General features: G+C 41.7%; 1 protein-coding gene across 1 annotated transcript in view; it reads left to right on the forward strand.

The window, feature by feature from the left end:
- Positions 1-17,114, forward strand: part of Sptz (zinc finger FYVE-type containing 26 spastizin) — a 109,441-nt gene extending 92,327 nt beyond the window's left edge. Inside the window, exons 7-8 of the mRNA XM_080283608.1 lie at positions 2,164-2,340; positions 16,998-17,114. Of these exons, the coding sequence (XP_080139734.1) occupies positions 2,164-2,340; positions 16,998-17,114 (294 nt within the window). The remainder of the gene's footprint in view (positions 1-2,163; positions 2,341-16,997) is intronic.
- The last annotated feature ends 2,240 nt before the right edge of the window (positions 17,115-19,354 follow it).

Consider the following 19,354-nt stretch of genomic DNA (forward strand, 5'->3'; position numbering starts at 1 on the left):
CAGTATTTATTAAGTACATTGGATATCATACAGTATCAGTATTTCATATATATATAATGAATAAAAACAGGAAAACAGCAATAGGATTGTGAATTTTAGTATGTAATATACTGCATGATTTGTGACATCTGCAATAATTTGTCACTAAAGTATTATTTAGGCATCTATCTATCTATAGCCCGACGCCCTAATCCCGCAAAGGGTGGCCGCAGACAAAACGCCTCCAAGTCGCACTGTCACCCACCATTTGACTACCCTCCCCCCAACTCACCCCCCCCTCCCTCATATACCTCTCAACTCCATCCCTCCACCTCATCCTTGATCTACCTCTCCCTCTCCCTCCTCCCACCTCACCCACATACACCCTCTTAGTCAGTCTTTCATTCTCCATTCTCTCCACATGTCCAAACCACCTCAGTGTATTTCTCCTAATCTTCTCAACCACATCCACATCCACCCCACAGCGTTCCTTCACTTCTTCATTCGTCAACCTGTCCCTCCACGTCACTCCACATGCTCCTGTCATGTAACTCATTTCCACTGCTCTCACTCTTGACTTGTTCCCCTCTTGTAAGGTCCATGCCTTGCTTCCATACGTCAGGGTAGGGATCACAATACTATCATGCAGTGACTTCTTAACTTCCATACTCACCTCCCTATTTCTCATCACTGCTCTCAGTGTACCAACAACCTTCCTTCCCTGCTGTACCCTTTCACACACTTCATCCACCATATATTTACAGTGATCCCATGGTTATAGTGGTTTTAGTCATTGCTATGAGATGAAAATGTGCACTCCTGTTCTAGCTCATTTTTTTGGCTCAAAAACCTTGTTATCGCACACCTGAGCTGGTTTCTGCCAACAGTGATGGTACAGTGTCTAGTTTTTAATGGCTTTGAGGGATTCAAAGATGAGGCCCTGCACAAGGAGCTAATCCCAGGTGGTGGAGACGATTAACTCGCCATCCTGCAAGCCTCAGAATCCCCCTACATTAACCCGTCACGTCCCGAGGTTTTCCGCACCTCCGACATCCCCCAGTCCCGAGGTATTTTCGATTTTTTTTTTTTTTTTGGCTAAAACCTTCGCTTTTGGTGAGAAACATCGAAAATTCATAGAGAAATCGCTCACCTGAGGTTTAAAGTGCCCAATCCAGGTAGGAGTTCCTCCTTACCTGAGTGGGTTTTCTAACATGCTGGCACCAAAGAAAACGAGTTCTATGGGAGGGTAACTATTTTATCCACTCATAAACGGTATTTATTTATTTACTTGGTACGAATGTATATGTAGTATGACAGTATATTGGTTTTCAAGCAGTAATAAAGGCATTATAAGCATTGTTTCACTCACTAACTAATCACCATACCTGACCTATTTTTGCCACACTACCTGATCATTATTTCTGGCTGTTTCTTCTTCTAATGCTATGTAAACATTGTCCTCCACATTGTCATCGATTGGGGAATCACTCTGGCCCTGAATAACTTTACTAGCCAGGTCACTGGTAACAGGTCCTTTGCCAAGACAATGGCGTGAGGGGGGGAGGGGGGAGGTTATGCAGTGTAAGGCATTGTCCCTGCTTGGTATCTTGTACAGGAATAGAGGAAGGTGTCCCGTGTATACATACGAAAAATCACGTGCGAAAATTGAAAATTGTGCAAATTAGGTACCTTGCAATTGCACGACGTACTGGTACGTCGCCGGGACTGGCAAATGCAAATCGTGGTGACGTACCCATACATCGTCGGGACGGGGCGGGTTAAGCCATTTTCAGTTCTCTCTGCCATACATGTTTCTTCTTTATTGTGCCCTTTTCATCACTTTCTATTAACCTGACCATGGCTATGAGTGTTTCTGATACTTACCATAATATAATGCGTGTATTCAGTGAATCTAAATTGTTGAAAAAGAGAAAATTTGGGCTTGCACTTGGGATGCCAGGTACCAGTAAAGATTAATCCCTTGGGTTCTGTGCATTCGTTATTGCGCAATTTCCATTACCATATGCCATGTTCAGTACCAATTATGCACCATAACCCAGGGCTCATTGTATTCAGCTTAAAAATTTCTTGGACTGAAAGGGTTAATTACTTGCATTATATGCTGTGACCTTAGTGCAGTTTTTAATCCGCAGGTTTGCAGAATGACATATTGTTGTATTGCAGATGGAGGTGTACATTGAGTGTGGGCGACTGCGCTCAGCGTACTTGGTTGCTGTACACCAAGGGAGCCGCAGCGATGTGGAACGTGTGAAGGCAGCAGCAGATGCCAGCAGCCAAGCTCACATTGCTGCCATGTGTAACAAATGGCTCAGGAACTTCCATGGCGAGTCAGGAGTGATGGTGAGAAAGAGGTAGTAGCATCAATACTGCATTCACTTTAGTTTGGCCTAAATGTGCCATCTCCCCATCTTGAGTTTTAAGCTAGAAGATAAATCAACACTAGAATGTGGTGGCAGTCATGAAATAGTGCTATGAAAATGATGCTGAAAAATAGCATTAACTTGTTCTGCCATTCAGCTGGCTACCAGAAATAAGCCACAAAAGGACAAAAATCTCTGCCAAGCTAGGGTAAACAAAACTGTAGCTGGGGAAGGGAGATCAGGTTTACTAGTTCATCTTGACACCTTCTGTCAGACATTGAATATTCTTTACCAATAATGTATTATTTTAAAAACCAGTTGATGACTTAATTTTGCCTGGGGGAGATATCTTACTGGGAAAGATTTCATGAAGGCTATAATCTAACACTGGCAGTTCAGTAAGTCTGTTCCAAGGTGAATAAAATTGTCTGAAGTTAGAAAGAATAGAATTTTAGCAAAAGGTACATCATTAGACAGAAGGGATTAAATGGTCCTCGTTGCAGTGGTTTAGATGGATGGTTTTGCTTGTTGACACTGCTATACAAAGAATACTGCTTGATTCTTTGGTAAAAATGGTTACAGCCAATCCAGACTTTTTCCAGAGTACAAATATTGTCTTCCTTACTTCTTTAAGAGAAGGCGAGTGGCAGAGGCATAATGCATAATATACGTACAGTATAGTTGTAAAGTACAGCACAGTAATTCCTTGATATAAGTTACTATTGTTTTTATCCTTTTTGCAATTAAATCCACACTGAACTACATAAAAGTTGCTTGTTGAAGTTCCATTGCTAGAACTCTTGCTGATTTGCCAGTTCCCCAAAGTTGCAATACTGGTTGTTTGAAGTAGTTGTGATATATTCAAACACATCACATATAGTGGGGATGACTTTCTTTTTGGTCTTTATTAGTCTGTCATCATCATCATCATCATCATCATCATCGTCTTCATCATCGTCATCGTCGATTGTCTGTATCATCATCATCATTATCCAGACCTTTCCCTTTCAAGGTTGGAGCAAAGACTTGCTGTACTGTATATTAGTTGTGGACCAAAGTTTGTGTAAGATACACTATTGTTGTTATTTAACCCCCTTCAGTATAGTGACATACTGTATGTATCTCTTAACTCAAACCACCAGCTAATGATTTTAAGTTAGAATGAATCTGTAATGATGATGTTATTGAAGGCTATATCCAGCCCCTCTAACCTGAAAAGTCTCTCCAGGGTTGAATTAAATTGCCCAGAGAAGGCATGAATAGACAAACAAAAGATCACCAGATTCAAGGGGTTAGTTTTATGCATTAGATCTGGGCCATCTTGGAACCAAAAAGGTTATGTAGTATGGATTTGTTGTTACCATTTTTTTTTTTTCCCTTAGAATACAGTACACTAGACTCCCATATACTGTATGTGAGCTGTGGGTTCGCTGCTCACACAATGCACGATGATGCATTTTGTGCTGGCCGGCAGTGTGAAAGCATTAGAAGACTGGAAGCAGACTGGAAGCCTACTGTAGTAAAAAGTCAGAATTTTTATTAATATTGATCCATACTTCTGCCTGTGCCAGCTGTTCTGATGTGGGTTTTTATTTTTTATTTATTTTATTTATTTATTGTTTTTAATGTGTCTGTCTGTGGGCATAAACTTGACAGTTCAGTCCCTAAGGTCCACAGTTGGTTTACATGCCTCACACCTTCACATCATCACTATGACAATAAGGGTCGTATCTTAAATCTGAAATTGCAAAGTGGAATCCAAACTCCAAAACCTTTTATGGTCATTTAGGGAACACCTGTAGTTATTAGGCATGGGTAGCTTGCATCACACAGTATAGGGTGTATTCAGCAGCTATATAGGGAAGCCAGATACGTTCCATCTTTGTCGCATCAAAAATTATTTTGAAAAATTAGGTGTTTACATTGCACTTTTTGATTTGAGATTTATGCATGTGACCCCAATACCCACCGTCCATACTGATTACACTACCTGCAAGGGCTGTCTCATTCAGGACTGATATAATGGTATTCTGTGACTTGTCAGTGAACTTGAGGAAGATTAGTGAAGCCTGTTTGAACAAAATTCAAATTATCAGACCCAGCTTTGGATTGATGTCATGTCCATTCAGATAGCAGATAGTTTCTCAGACCACTTTGTTGAATTTTGGAAAGTAACGCCTTTAAAACATTATCCTTTAGAAGTACTTAATTATGAAGCTGCAGTGTTTACTGTTGAACCGCTGACTGAACCCTAGTGAAGAGCATGGGTAGCATTCAGAAGTGAGTCAACGCTTCTTTGTACAGTAGGGGCAATTGATTCACGCCTGATTATGCGCTGTTCACTTTAAGTAGGTGTAAAATTACCACCCCTCCAGCAATAATATTGCTAGTAACAAGGACAGGGTATGGAAGAAGGTTGAGTCATATTATTGTCTAATTCTGCCATTGAGCTACAGGAAATAAGCTGCAAAAGGATGAAAATTTTTGCTTAGTTAAATTGAATGAATTGTAGTTCCTGTGAATACTAGCAACTCAGTTCCCCCCTCGCCCTTCAGTATATATAATAACAATATTTCCTGGCTGACCCACAAGCAGTTTTCTTGAAGAAATTTCTCATAGGAAGTAAGAATATACTAAAAACAACCATTTCTTAAAGTATCAAAATGGATTTACATTTTAGACTTTTGATGTACAGTCATTTATTTGTGTAAGTGTTTGTGAATTATATATTTTTTTGTCAATTTAAGCTGTATAAATATATATATGAATGAGTGAGAAATAAGATGCAGAAATACCTACTTGAAGCATTAATGTGAAGGAACAGCATTAAAGAATTCATGGTGATTAAGTGTACAAACAATTTTTATCTGTTTTATGTAAGGTGAGGGAAGATGTAGCTGTGATGCAATATTCTGTTCCTTATTAAAAGAAAAACGATTCTTATATTGCCCACATATTTTTGTTTGATGTTAAGATGATAGATGTTTTTATTTCTTAGGCACCTTTCGTATTATTAAAGTTGCCATCAGTGCTCAATAGTTCATCTTCTTTATCACTTGAAGTGTGTGAAGTGTTTTTCATTAAGTGCCAGTGTGCTTGCTGTTCATGATACTGAATTTAGTTTTGAACATTGTGTTGTTGACCTCTTGTGATATATATTATGAGTAATGGTTTCTTATCAGTAAACACTAGCAACTTTGATATGAAAGGAGCTGGTGCTTTTGAGTGACAGTATAACTACATGTAGCCTGTCACTACAAATTGAGTTGGTGCCTGTGGTTTTGTTTGGCTTGGAAAGGGAACAGAGTGCCTTATGTGATGCAGGTAGTGATGCTTGGCTGTGATTAGGATTAGTTTGCCCTGTTGAGAGAGAGAACATCTTTGTCATCATCATCATCATCATCATCATCATTGTCATTATTTTCTTGTCTCCACAGTACATTAAATTTTCAATGTGGAATGTGCATCTTAGAGCAGAAAACATTTGGAAAATAAAGGAGGTGATATAAAACTAACCAAACATGTGTTGTTTTGTTTTAGGAAAACAACGGATTTTTGCTATATGTATTCTTCTAGCACCTCAAGATGGGACTTGCTTAAGCAAGCCCATTCTTCTAAGATGTTGCCATGCCTTGACAAAGGATATTTTTATCATCATCATGATCATCTAATCCTGTGTTGCCCCACGAGGAGCATAGGAGCCCGTGGCTAGGCAAGTTGGCCCTGACATTTGAGATGAGAGTGACCAGCCCCGCTCATCCCTGAGTGGCATTATGTGAGCAAAAAACCCCACCCACCCCTTGGATATAAACCTGCACTGGCTCAATCCGAATGGAGCGCCTTAATCATCCACTAAACCACCAGGCGCCATAATTTGGTTATATGGTTAACACCCAGTGCAGTAAATGGTTTCCTGGTGTACAGGAAACCATTTGGCATGCCACTCAGAGTAGGGTCATCCGTAGGCAGAAGGAAGAGAAAAGAATAAAGGAAAAATGACAAGGGGACAGAAGGAAAGAATGAAGAGGGTAAAGAGCAGTCACCCAAAACCAGCACTACATCGAGTGAGTGGATGGTAAGCACCCCCACCAACCATTTTCTTTTGTACATATTTAGTACGGTAATGCAAGAGCAGTACCAAAATATAACTATCAGTCTATCTACCTATCTATCTATATACATACACTGTATGTACTGTATATATATATATATATATATATATATATATATATATATATATATATATATATATACAGGGTGTCCCGGGAGTTAAGTCAAAAACTTTGGGAAATGATAGAGGAGGGAATTCTAAGGAAAAAATTTTATATGAACAAGTGTCCAAATTCCAACCGTTACGGAGCTACAGTTACCAATGACCTTATGGGCGAATTATGAAGGAGACCATTTTCGCCCATGAGGTCATCAGTAATTGTAGCTCCGTAATGGTTGAGATTTGGACACATGTTCATATAACATTTTTTCCTTAGAATTCCCTCATCTGTCATTTCTCAAAGTTTTTGACATAACTCCAGGGACACCCTATATATATATATATATATATATATATGTATATATATAGTGGTAGGTGGGGACGCTCACCATCCACTCACTCGATGTAGTGCTGCTCTCGGTTGTCTGCTCTTTCCTCTCTTCCATCCTCCTTTCCCTCCATCCTCTTCTGTCTTTCTTTACTTCAGTCTTTCCTCATCTTTCTGCCTACGGGTGACTTTACACTCCCTCTTCTGTCTTTCTTTCCTTCGGTCTTTCCTCTTCCTTCTGCCTGTGGGTGACTACACTGAGTGACAAGTCAAATGGTTTCCTGTACACCAGAAAACCATTTACTACACTGGGTGGTAACCATATAACCAAATTTGGGCACCTGGTGGTTTAGTGGGTAATAATTGCGCTCCAGTCGGATTAAGCCTGTGAAGGTTTATATCCAAGGGGTGGTTAGGGTTTATTGCTCACGTAATGCCACTCAGGGATGAGTGAGACTGGTCACTCTCATCTTAAATGTCAGGACCAACTGCTTCGCCCTGGGCTCCTACGCTCCTCACGGGGCAACGTAGGATTGGATGATGGATGGATGGCTCTAGATATATATATATATATATATATATATATATATAATATATATATATATATATATATATATATATATATATATATATATATATATATATATATATATATACTGTACATACTTTTAATAGTAAGTCAGCCCATGTAGGGCATAATGGCTCAATTCTAGGCTATTGTTGATTGTAATATTACTAGAGAGATTTATAGGCAAGATCTGGTGGTGTAAAACCATATGTGGTGTAACCATATGTTACTGACAGTGATATGCCATCCTGGTGCAGTTGTGTATTATATGTGTCACTGGCTCACTGCAGTGTGTTAAAAAAGGAGAATCTAAGGAAACCTTTGATCTTTTCCAGGATGGTTATTGGAATTACCATAATAATCAGTTTCCCATCGCTCAAGATCTGTCACAGTATATAATTTTTTTACATGAATTTTTTGATCTGATTACGGGTATATTTTATGTGGTGCATCATAAAGCTTCAGCACAGGTATAATTTGTATGAAAAGTTTTTACTGTAAAATGTTGTGAAGGTATTATTAAATATCTTAGTTCTTTTAATAAACATTTCGATAGTGTTGCAAATGGGTGATAGAATATGGTTTGTAAGTAGCAGTATTGTAGTTGTAAAAGACAGTAAAAGTTGTGGGTTTATCTCAAAATTTCATATGTGACATTTCAGTTAATAGGTGTACCAGTACACTGCTACATAGCAAAATGTATCTTGGTTGCCTTATGTACAGTATTACAGCATGTACAGGTTTAGAACATATAGTATCAGCCTTGTTTTTGCTAAGAATTTTTTTTCATGAGTACAGGTACAGATAAGTGACATGACAGCTAAAAAAAAAAAAAAATAATAATAATAATAATAATTTGTTCTAATATGAGACATTGAGTATTGAAGGGGTATAGATGCCAGTTTTTAAAAATTGAGTTATGGTTAGTGTTGAATAGGCAAAGCCATTCTCTAAAACGGCTTCCTGTTAAATTGAATTAAATTACACTAAAATTGTTTTACACTACCCTAAAGCATAAATCATACTAAATTAATATAAACTTTAATTACATTCTCATTTTTTTCCCCTCAGGTATCTATCACGTACCATACTTATATAAACATATTATGCGTGTATGTCATTTCAGTATTTACATACGGGTATACCCACTAATGCTTAATAATGTTCAGCTTAGTCCTGCATCATCCTTGAACATGCTTGGGGTTTCATTTACTCAGGACTTATCTTGGAAAGATCATATTACATCTCTTTTAAAATCTGCTTCCAAGAGATTAGGTGTGCTAAGCCGACTCCGTTCCTTCTTTACCCCTGCACAATTGTTGACTCTATACAGGGGTTTTATCCTCCCCTGCGTTGAGTACAACTCTCAGGTGTGGGGAGGCTCCCCACTTACAGCTCTTCTTAATAGGGTGGAGTCAAAGGCTTTTCATCTCATTAACTCTCCTCCTCCTACTGACTCCCTTCAACCTCTGTCTCTTTGCTGCAATGTTGCATCTTTATCTCTTTTCTATCGCTGCTTCTTCAGTGGTCACTGCTCCTCTGAACTGTTTGCATGCATTCCTCCACCTCTACGATGTGCGCGTAGCACCTGTCTAGCAACAAACTCTCATCACTTTTCTGTCCAACTCTCTAATGCAAGAGTTAACCATTACTCCCAGTACTGCATTTATGCAACTGGTCAACTCTGGAACTGTCTCCCTCTGTCTGTATTTCCTGCTTCCTATGATCTCCAGTCTTCCAATGAAATGCAGTGTGTCCAGGCATTTCAAAATGATCGGATTTTGAATTTGGCTCTCTCTTGTATTTTGTTTTTCTCTTAGAAGGAACAGTTTTGCAGGCTTATTGCCTTTGGTTCCTTCCTCCTCACATTTATTAAAAAAAAAAAAAAAAAAAAAAAAAAGTGAAACTGCAGGCTGATGAAAAATAAGATGCTTCAACAAAATTTTCCAGATTTTTGTAGTTATTGGTACTTTTTGGTCAACTCATGCTACAATATTTGTGCTGAATCAGGCATTTTCCCCCTCTCTTATCGTCTTTTCTCACTATTAAATCCATTACAATTCTCCATCAGTTTCCTACAAAAAAGTCACTCCATCCTCCTCACCTTCTCCAATGCTTTTTTCACCTGGTCTCCCATCTTCTTCCATTCCCCCTTTGGGTCTTCACCCTTCTTCAGTATACTGATTTCACCTTTCCTCCTGCCGTTCCACTACGTCCAGTTTCCTTCCCACCTTGGCTTCTGCCTCCTGCTGTGGTCTGCCCTTCTTTTCTCCAGTGTTCTAAGTCTCTTCTTCTCCCAGATACTCTTCGCTTCCTTTTTCTTGAACATATGTCCTGTCACTCTTGTGCCACTCATATCTACTGACTGCTTTAAATTTTGCCATGGTGTCGGGTTCACTGTTGTGTTCCCTGACTCCTCCTTCCAGAGTACACTTCCTTCCGTTGCAAGTATTCTCACTGCAGAGCTGTATGCTAGTCTTTTTGCACTGAAGTTTCTTCTTAGGTTCTCTCCCTCCACCTTTGTTATTGTCTCAGATTCTCCCAGCTTGGTCACTTCCTTGCACACCACAACTTATCCTATAGTCACTCAATTTAGGAGTGGCTGTTCTGCCTTTCTGTTTGGAAAAACATCTGCTGGGTTTGCAGCCATATTGGGATTACAGGTAATGAACAAGCTGACTCACTGGCACACTGCTACTCTCTCCTCTAGGTCACCTCTCTTCCATAAATGTCGGTAGTCCTTGTGGAACGTGCAGGTTCACAAAAAACGTCATTGTTAAACCCTCTGTTCTTGCCAGGTGCACATCAATCCACCCAGGTTGTCGATGGGAGACTATCCTTGTTTGTCTCCGTTTGGGCCATACCTGCCTTACTCAGGATGAGTTAATGAGCCTTGACTCTCAGCCTGTATGTTCACACTGTAACTGCCCTGTGATTGTACATCACCATTTCTTGATTGCTTGTCTACACTCCAACACCGTCTTTCAGCTTTCCCCTTCCTTTCTTTGCTATGTCAGCCCCTACAGCATACTGATTTATTAGGGGACTCTCCCACTGTTTCTATTTCCAGTTTTTTAACTTTTCTTACTGCTCTTCACATCATACATTTAATATAATTATTTCCTCTACTCTCTTCTGCCTTAGTACCATATAGCCATATTATTGCTTGGTGCTAGTTCTTCATTATTCCTTCCTTCCTTCCAGATTTTTTTTTTATATTCAGCCTGTGGATAACTTCCAAGAAAATATTTTCATACCTCGTATGTTGTAAATGAGCCATTATTAACAGTTACACACTCAAAAAATATTGAGACATTTTAGACCAATTTTCACAAAACATAATCATCAAGGCATCTTCACCCCTTCAATACTGATTGCCTTATATTACCCTTTTAAGAATATAGAGGCCCAAGACTAGATTCCAGACATTTAAGACCAAAGTAATTAGTCACTAGTTCCAGGGCATCTGCATTTGAACAGTAAACTCCATCCACCCCTTAGAATTGAATCATGTTGGAGCATCCACTAGATCACGACATATGTGTGGTAGTTATATGGTTATCACCCAGTGCATTAAAGGTTTCTTGGAGTACAAGAGACCATGTAACTTGTCACTCATTATAGTCACCTGGAGGTAACACTACATTGTGTGAGTGGGTAATGGGCACCATGTGGTCATCAGATGGGGGAGGGGAAGGTTGAGTTTTTAATCATTTGTGGCATAAACTGGGCAAGGCTCTCAGTAGTTTAAGACTGAAAGTAATTATTTGTTTTTGTTATTTTATCCATATACCCGTAAATCATGTACAGTACTGTATTTTCATTCTATAATCATAAATCAGAATTGTTTTTTCCAGTCTTTGTTAGCATTTTGATATTTTATTAATTTTTAAGTATTAAATATAGTTACAATTAATACTCGAGTGCCAAATATAATCCTATACTGTATTATTCTTTATATCTGTGGACTTTGTATGTGACAAACAGAATTCTTCTTATGTAACACTCTGTATGATGGTGTGTAACATACTGTATTACCATAACAGTGATAGGACAGGAATATAGTGTAATAAAACTTTGTACTGTTTGCTCTGAGTGTTACTGGCTTCATTTTGAGTGGGGAAGAGGGCATGAGGAAGAACTTTGGAGGAGAAAGGGAAGGCGATACTGGTAACAAGGAAGTAAGTGGAGATGAGTGAAGTAGACATGCGAAGGGGGGAGAGACAATTGTGGAGTCTAGTGAAAAGAATGGGGAAAGTGAAGTGGTGTGAGAGATAAGGGGAGATGAAGGAGTGAGACAGCAAAATGTAGGAGAGAGCAAAAGCACAGGTAGGGTATGAGAAAAAAAAAATGGTGTCATTCTGGAAGAATAATTATCTTGTCTGTGTTATGTCTTTGTAGAGGATGGATTTGTAAATAAAAGTGATGAGGTTTTCTCCATGGCCATTAAATTCTGTGTGGATGTGGGAACAGTGTCTGATGTCTGAAGTGTAGTGTGTGTGTGTGTGTGTGTGTGTGTGTGTGTGTGTGTGTGTGTGTGTGTGTGTGTGTGAGATTCACCGGGTCGGTCAGGATCACTTGATGGTCGTGATCGTCAGCTTTTACCCTCCCGGAAGGGAGCTGAGAGCTCATATAGTCCGATCTAAGGGCAAGGCTGTGACCTTCAAACACACACACATCCACTGCCATGCTCAAGGGGGACAGTGACCACCCACTTCGTCAGTGAAACTTTTCACAACCTGAGTGAGGCGCGAACTCCCGTCTACCAGATGGCAAGCGAGAACGTTACCACTGCACCAGCGAGCGGTGTGTGTGTGTGTGCTTGTTTCTTATAGGACTGTTGTGTGTATGCTGTTTGTAAAGAAAGTCTTCAATCTGCTATGCTTTGGAGTGGAGGTCGTTGACACTAATTTGTGGTACAGTACTATATGTTTATGAGGTCTGTTCAGTAAGTATCTGACCTTAGGCAGTAAAAAAATAAATAGCTAACCTGTTGAACTTGGACACTAATTCCCCTCAAAGCAAGCCACTTCTGACTCGACACACACAGTCTACTGCCTGAAACATTTTTCAAAATCAGTTTTCAGTATCTCCTGCAGGTGCTTCATCACATTCATTATGATCTCTTCGCTTCGATGAATGTTGCTCAAGACATGTTGGAGTATGCAAATTGCAATCCAGACTTTCAGGAGACTGTTATCACTGGAGATTAGACTTGGGTGTATGGGTAAAACCCAGGAACCAAAGTACAGTTGTCCCAGTGGAAGTGTGCAGGGTTGCATTGACCAAAAAAAGCATGACAGGTCTGCAGCAAGGTGAAATGCACTTGTATGTTGACATTTTTTATTGCTACTGTGGTGTTGTGCATCACAAATATGCACCAGAAGGTCAGATTATAAACAAACATTACTACCTTGACATTATCTGTCATCTTTGTGACAATTTGGTGGAAGAGACCAAACCTTAGGAAAGCGGCAAGCTGAAAGCTGCACCATGACAACACCCCTGCTCATTCATCTCAATAGATTCAGGAATTTTTTTTGCCAAGCACAACATCCTACAGGTCTGGAAGGCTTCCTACTTCTAGACATGGCTTCGTGACACTTTGGTTATTCCCCAAGCACAAAACTCTGCTGAAGATTCCCGATTTGAAACCAGAAAAGAGATGTGACAAATGCAATGAAGCACCTGCAGGAGATACCGAAAACCAACCTTGAAAAATGTTTCAGGCAGTGGAAAGAATGCTAGGCTGTGTGTGTCAAGTCCGAAAGAGCCTACTTTGAGGGGGTTAGTGCCCTAGCTCAACAGGTTAACCATTTACTTTTTTTAGAGCATAAGGTTGGATACTTTCTGAACAGACCTCCTGTGTTACATGTCCAAGGTGATGTTTGTCTGGTGTGGGTCTGTGTTGTAGGTGTAGTGTTTATGTGCAGAGGCTGAGTTGTGGTGGCAGTGGTTGTGTCAGTATGAGGGTTGGAGGGGGTAGGAGAATTGTGTTCGGTGTGACAGGAGGAGTGTTTGCGGAAGTGTTGCACCAGTCATATATTGTACCCATGTGCTGTGGCGCTGTCTGGTACAGTAAACCCTTCATATACAGAACCATCTTTTAACAAATTTCGGTTTTAACAACCGCCTTGAGCTGGCCGACTATTATGTCCATTTAACGAGTTACTGTTTGGTAAAAGAATGGTGGTGCGGGAAACACTGAGCAGTGTGGCCTCCCTACACACACACACACGCACACACCCACGCTCCTCTGCATCCTGCAGAATGCTGCATCAGTCTCTGGGTGACCAGCATTGTAAGTGGGACCATAAATAGAGCATTTATTGAGAAAAAGAGCCATTTAGACTTAGCTGTATGTTATTGTGTATGACTATATGGCCAAATGATGCTCTAGATTTATGATCTTTGGTAAAAGCCATGATGCCTGAGAAATTACTGAACAGCATGGTGTTTGGCCTTAAAGAACTATTGGATTTCATGTCAAAGGTCTGGTACCAATCACAGTAGTTTGTTTTATCAAGGGTGTGTACTGTATTGTATAAGTAAATGCAGTGCATGTGGTGTCAATCTGTTCTCACAAGAATTGAATTGAACTTATGTTTGTTTAGTGCTTGTAATGTGTAGGGAGCAAACATAGTAAGGGTATCATGTTTGGGGCCTGGAGTTGCTCTCATATGTTTCAACACATGTAAGGAAAAGGGTTTTAGAGCCATTTCCTTTTATTTAAAAAATGGTATGGGAAGCTGCTGTCCCCATGGTGGAAATGGGCACCTCAGAAGGCTGGCCAAGGTCCTCCCCACAGGACACAGGGTAGCTTAGGTGATTTGGCTCCCAGACCTAGGTCATAGTTGTACCTCCTAGTTGTAACTAAGCAATTGCTGCAGTTCAAAACATTTTTTTCCCGATTTAGTGTCATTACTGTAATCTTTACTCTTACTTCTGCTTATTGCACATCATCATCCTTTCGGTTACTGTTCACCACCTCTCTTCTTCCAGTTATGCCCTAGCCTTGCTTCCTCTCTTTTTGTGGTTTCACTTCCACATACCATCATCCTTCCCTGCTTCAGTACCAGTTCAAAATACAGATCATGAACATTCCAATATGCCCTTGCTGTAGTGCAGTCCTGTGTACCCCAACTCACACATGTGTAACAGACAATCCTTTAATTTGATTTTACCTCAAGGAATGTCCAGCCGAAGTGGCTGGTCACCTGCAGTCCACTAGGTTTACAGTCAGATGAGGCTGGTCCCAACAACTACAGCTACCTGTACTGCCTATCCCATCTTGTATAGACAGCACTGCCTTTTATTCCTTTATGCACTACTTATTTCTAACCAATGCCTCTCTCATATATTAGTCCCTGCCCCTTTAACTATTATTCCCCTTCCTTTGATTATACTGTTCATCAGAGGTAAGAAGAGAATATAAAGTAAGATAGGGTTAGAGAAAAAAATCCATGTGGCATATATCACCGTAATTTGCAAGGCTTTGGCCTGTCAACTTACCCTGTGATCATGTGAATAAATGCGAAAATAAAATAACTAAAACTAAACTATTTGGATTTTTCTTGTGGTTTAATTTTTTTTTTTTTTTTTTTTTTTTTTTTTTAATCAACTGACACAACAGATAAAACTAGATATCCTTATTCTACTTTTAAAATGGCAGTACAATAGAGTAATATTGTTTTCTAGCCCTAAAGGCTGAGTTCCTGCAAACACATTGTTAATATTAATACCTGTTCTGGCACTGCTTTATAGCCTCTTGTGGTTCCTTGTTGTGGGTGATCTCATGATTGCATCTTAAACCATCATCATAATTAAATGAAGCTGTTTAATCTGGTTACCGGTATGTAATTTTTACATCTGCAACTCATGAAGCAAGAGCAGGTGTTACTGTATATTTTAATGTGTGTGTGTGTGTGTGTGTGTGTGTGTGAACAAAATAAGTCAGACAGTTTTCATCCAATTTTAGCCAAACTTAGTGGAAGGCTTGAAAGTTGGCCAGTAAGCATTATCTTTTGTTTTTTGAAAACACTGTTAAACATCAGGGTCAACGTTTGACACAGCATATCAATTTGATAGAGCAGTTTTTATCCAATATCGAACAAACAAGGGTGAAAGTCTAATGTAATGGCAAGAATGAAGTGGTACATTCTTTAGAATAATCAAACAGAGCAAAGTCACTGGGCGAGGTCAAATTTCGACCCGTGTGTGTGATGCTCAGTTTTGATCAGAGTTCAGCTAAACTTGGTGGAAAGACTGAGGTTCAACCAAGTAGTACTGTATGCTGTATAAGATTTTAAGGATAATCAAAGGTCAAGGTTGCAGGGGTCAAAGGCCAAGGTCAACTCAGTTTTGATCTGATCTGAACCAAACTTGGTGGATGAGATAAGGGTCAGGTAAGAATAATGGGATTTAGTTTTCAGAATAATCAGTCTGGTCAAGGTTGGAGGGTCGGGTAACAGTTCAACCGTGTATCTGTGTGTGAAGAATGTAACTGAAATAGTTTTGATCTGATCTAGATCCGAATTGGTGGCTGAGGATCACATAAAGTGTTACACATTCTTTTTTAATATAAGTCAAAAGGTAAGGTCAACATGAACACTTTGTATCCAATGTAGATCAAACTTTGAGGAAGGGTTCTGGTTAAAAGACAGATAAAGATATTCAATTTTGAGCAAAGTCAACTGAAACAAATCTTAATTGATCTGAACCAAAGTTGGTGGAGAGGTTACAGTTCATGAATGAACTACCCGGTAATAAGGTTTTAATGAGTACAGTACTTTGTTGAAGGTCAAGGTCTGGGGCAAAGCCAAATATTTGGCTCATAGACCAGCTGGTAGTCTCGAGTGTTACAGAGTACTACTTCATGTAATTTATGTTGCTACCATGATATGATGATGATTGGCAACAGTGGGAAGATGATGATAATGACCTGAAACGTGAACCTGGTGGATTGCATGTTGAAGCTGCTCTCCGGCAGTTCACCATCCCTCTCTTGGGAAATAGGGCAGGAAATGAGGGAGGCTTATATATTGCCAATCAGCTCTTGACGCATTTGCATAAAGGCATCTAGTAACCTAATGATATGTACTGAAGGCATATCTGACTCCTTCATTCCATAAGGCTGCATTTACACCAAACGAGCAGTCGACTCATCAGTTTGGTTCACATTAATTATGTTTGTAGAAACCATTCACAGTCACAGTTCACACTGGCAGTCAAGTTGACTCATGTATATGGCTGTTACTTTTTATTTTTGTTGTTGTTATGCTACGTGTTCAAAGGCCAATCCTCTGAACACGAGCAACTGATCTGGGGTTCCCTTCGAGACTGGGTCTAGAGCATGCAACTAGAGGAACAGGGCATAAAAACTCGGGTCGACCAACCTTACATGTATATTGCCTTAGAAACAACACAGTACCGTACTGAATACAATATTAACACTATACACTGCACAGGTAAAGGGCACAATAAGACAGGCGGACATTGGTTTGGGCTGCTGGGGACTTGGGCTTCTCACAGGTGTCGTCCAGGTGTGGGAAGGGTCTTGTCAGGTATGTCTTCCCGCAGGAGGCACAGGACCACTGCCAGGGGCTGGGTCGTCTGGAGTGGGCTGTGTGGGGGGAGGCCTTTCCCTAGTGGGGCCTCAGTCGGTAGGGCAGCCCTTGGGACTGGGGCCGAACAGAGCAGGTAGGCGCGCTTGCTTGTGCCCACTCCTGGAGGAGGACTGCTTGCCAATGGGGCTGGGGAGGTCACGCCCTGGAGTCCTGGGGGCGTCCCTGGGTGGCAGGGGGCTGCGGTCTCACTCGGGTCGAGTTGCTGTCAGGGGCTGCCAGCGATGTCCCATCCTCCTGGAATCCGACAGCGAGGGACTGTGCTGGGGCGCTGGCTACGGGGTACGGATCCCCGGACTCACCACAAGGCCTCGCCAGATCTCCTCCAGCTGCAACTCTGCCTGGGAACTGCCTCTGTGGGGAGAGAGAGAGAAGGGTGTCCCGCTCGGCCTCTGGATGGGTGATGAGGCAAGCAAGGGACGTCCTCTGAGAGGGGCGTCACAGGTGCAGCATACGAGGGACGTATGGTGGCCGATCTCTCCCTGGCGCGGACGGTGGCTGTCGCCGCGGTTCTACTAGCCCCTGAGACAGCAGGTGAAGGGCGTACGGTGGCCGACCCTTCCCCAGCGTGGACGGTGGCCGTCGCTGCGGTTCTGCCCTTCTCTGGGGTCACAGCCGAGAGACGTACGGTGGCCGATCTCTCTCCAATGCGGACGGTGGCCATCACCCCAGTGCTGTTCCCAGCAGAGGCTGCAGGTGAAGGACGTAGGCTACGGGGGCCGACCCTTCCCCGGTGTGGACGGTGGCCATCCCCGCGGTCTTGCAGGGGGTAGAAGCTGAGGAGTGTGCGGTGGCCGACTTCTCCCCGACGCGGACAGTGGCCATTGTCGCGATACTACCTGGGACTGTATGGCAACAAGTCCCATCCTGATCCTGGCGAGTGCTGGACCAGCTGGAGAGTAGTCTGCCGGGGCGGCGTTCATCTGTCTGGCTCCGTTGAGGGGAAGAGGGGCGCAAGGTAGTGGGGGACATAGGCCCATCTGGACTGGGCCCTTCACGTGCCCTATGCGCCCCCCTGTGGTCTCCCCCTTGGGTGGGTGTTGCGACACTCTGCTCGTGGTTACTTCATGGGGTGGGTGTTACGCCACCCCTTTCGTGGTCTCCCGTTGGGGTGGGTATTTCAGTTGTTGTCACTCACTGAAAATCCAATGTGGTATGAGCAACATTCTCATCAAGCTGGTTGAAGATTGGGATACAGCTCATTTCGTCACCACAGTTTCGCAACCCTTAAGCACAGACCTTTACTCCTATCCCAATCATTTCGTCACCACGTTTTGGCCGTTTCGTCACCACTTTCTTTCGGTGTCGCCACACCCATTTCGTCCTAAGATTCTTCTTGTTTCTCCTGTAAGGGCAATAAAATTATTTCCAAAGGGTTCATAAGTAAATATGGAAGAAATGGGATACCTCTATCATTCCATTTTAAGGGCAACAGTAATCGGCAAGGGCTTTGGAACTTCATTAGGTATTCAGTGCAATGAGTTTCTGTGAATACTCATTTGCTAGTTATTTACTAACCATAATAATAAAACATTAAATATGTTTATAATAGCCCTAACAGACAAGGCTACAGGAGCGGGGGAAGATCAGTTCATAGTTTACTGGTGACGAAACGTTATATAGTGACAAAACGGGTGTTTGGCAGGCTGGTGACAATGCTGGCGTTCCATTCTTTATTTACGTGTTTTAAGTGATGTGATCTCTGCACTCTGCCCAGTGGAAGGAGGTTGCTGCTAAACGGAACAGGTAACTATGATTAATCGCTGACTAGACTATGCATTTCATAGGGAACACAGTACTCAGAAGTAATAGTGAACATCCGGATGAAATGACTAATATCGCATTGTTATGGTGATGCGAGATTATGATTTCCGTCGCTACCATACATTTATGTGGAGTATCAACAAACTTTCAAAAACAGTAGTGACTCTCATGATGAAATAATGCACGGTTACGAGGTGCAAAACCCTATATGAAATTTTCAGCTGTCATCCTAAATAAAATACCCGCCGCCGGACCACCCACCCCGCCAGCCCCCACCCCACCACCGAGCCGCTACCACGCCACCACCCCAGAAGGACACAACGGCGGGGCTATAGTAGCCGCAGCGAGAAATGAACGCTGTGGTGGGGCAGCCGGTCATCCGGGGATTCCCCCACTGTAGCCATATCTACATGTCACCGACCATAGAGGTAGGATGTCACCAACCATCGGCCACCGCTGCAGCCCCGCTCCATGATCCTTACCCTGTGTCTCTGGCTTTCT

This window comes from Coenobita brevimanus, chromosome 98, assembly GCF_032717465.1.
Source record: "Coenobita brevimanus isolate Jiangsu-jjx chromosome 98, ASM3271746v2, whole genome shotgun sequence".
Taxonomy (NCBI): Eukaryota; Metazoa; Arthropoda; class Malacostraca; order Decapoda; family Coenobitidae; genus Coenobita; species Coenobita brevimanus.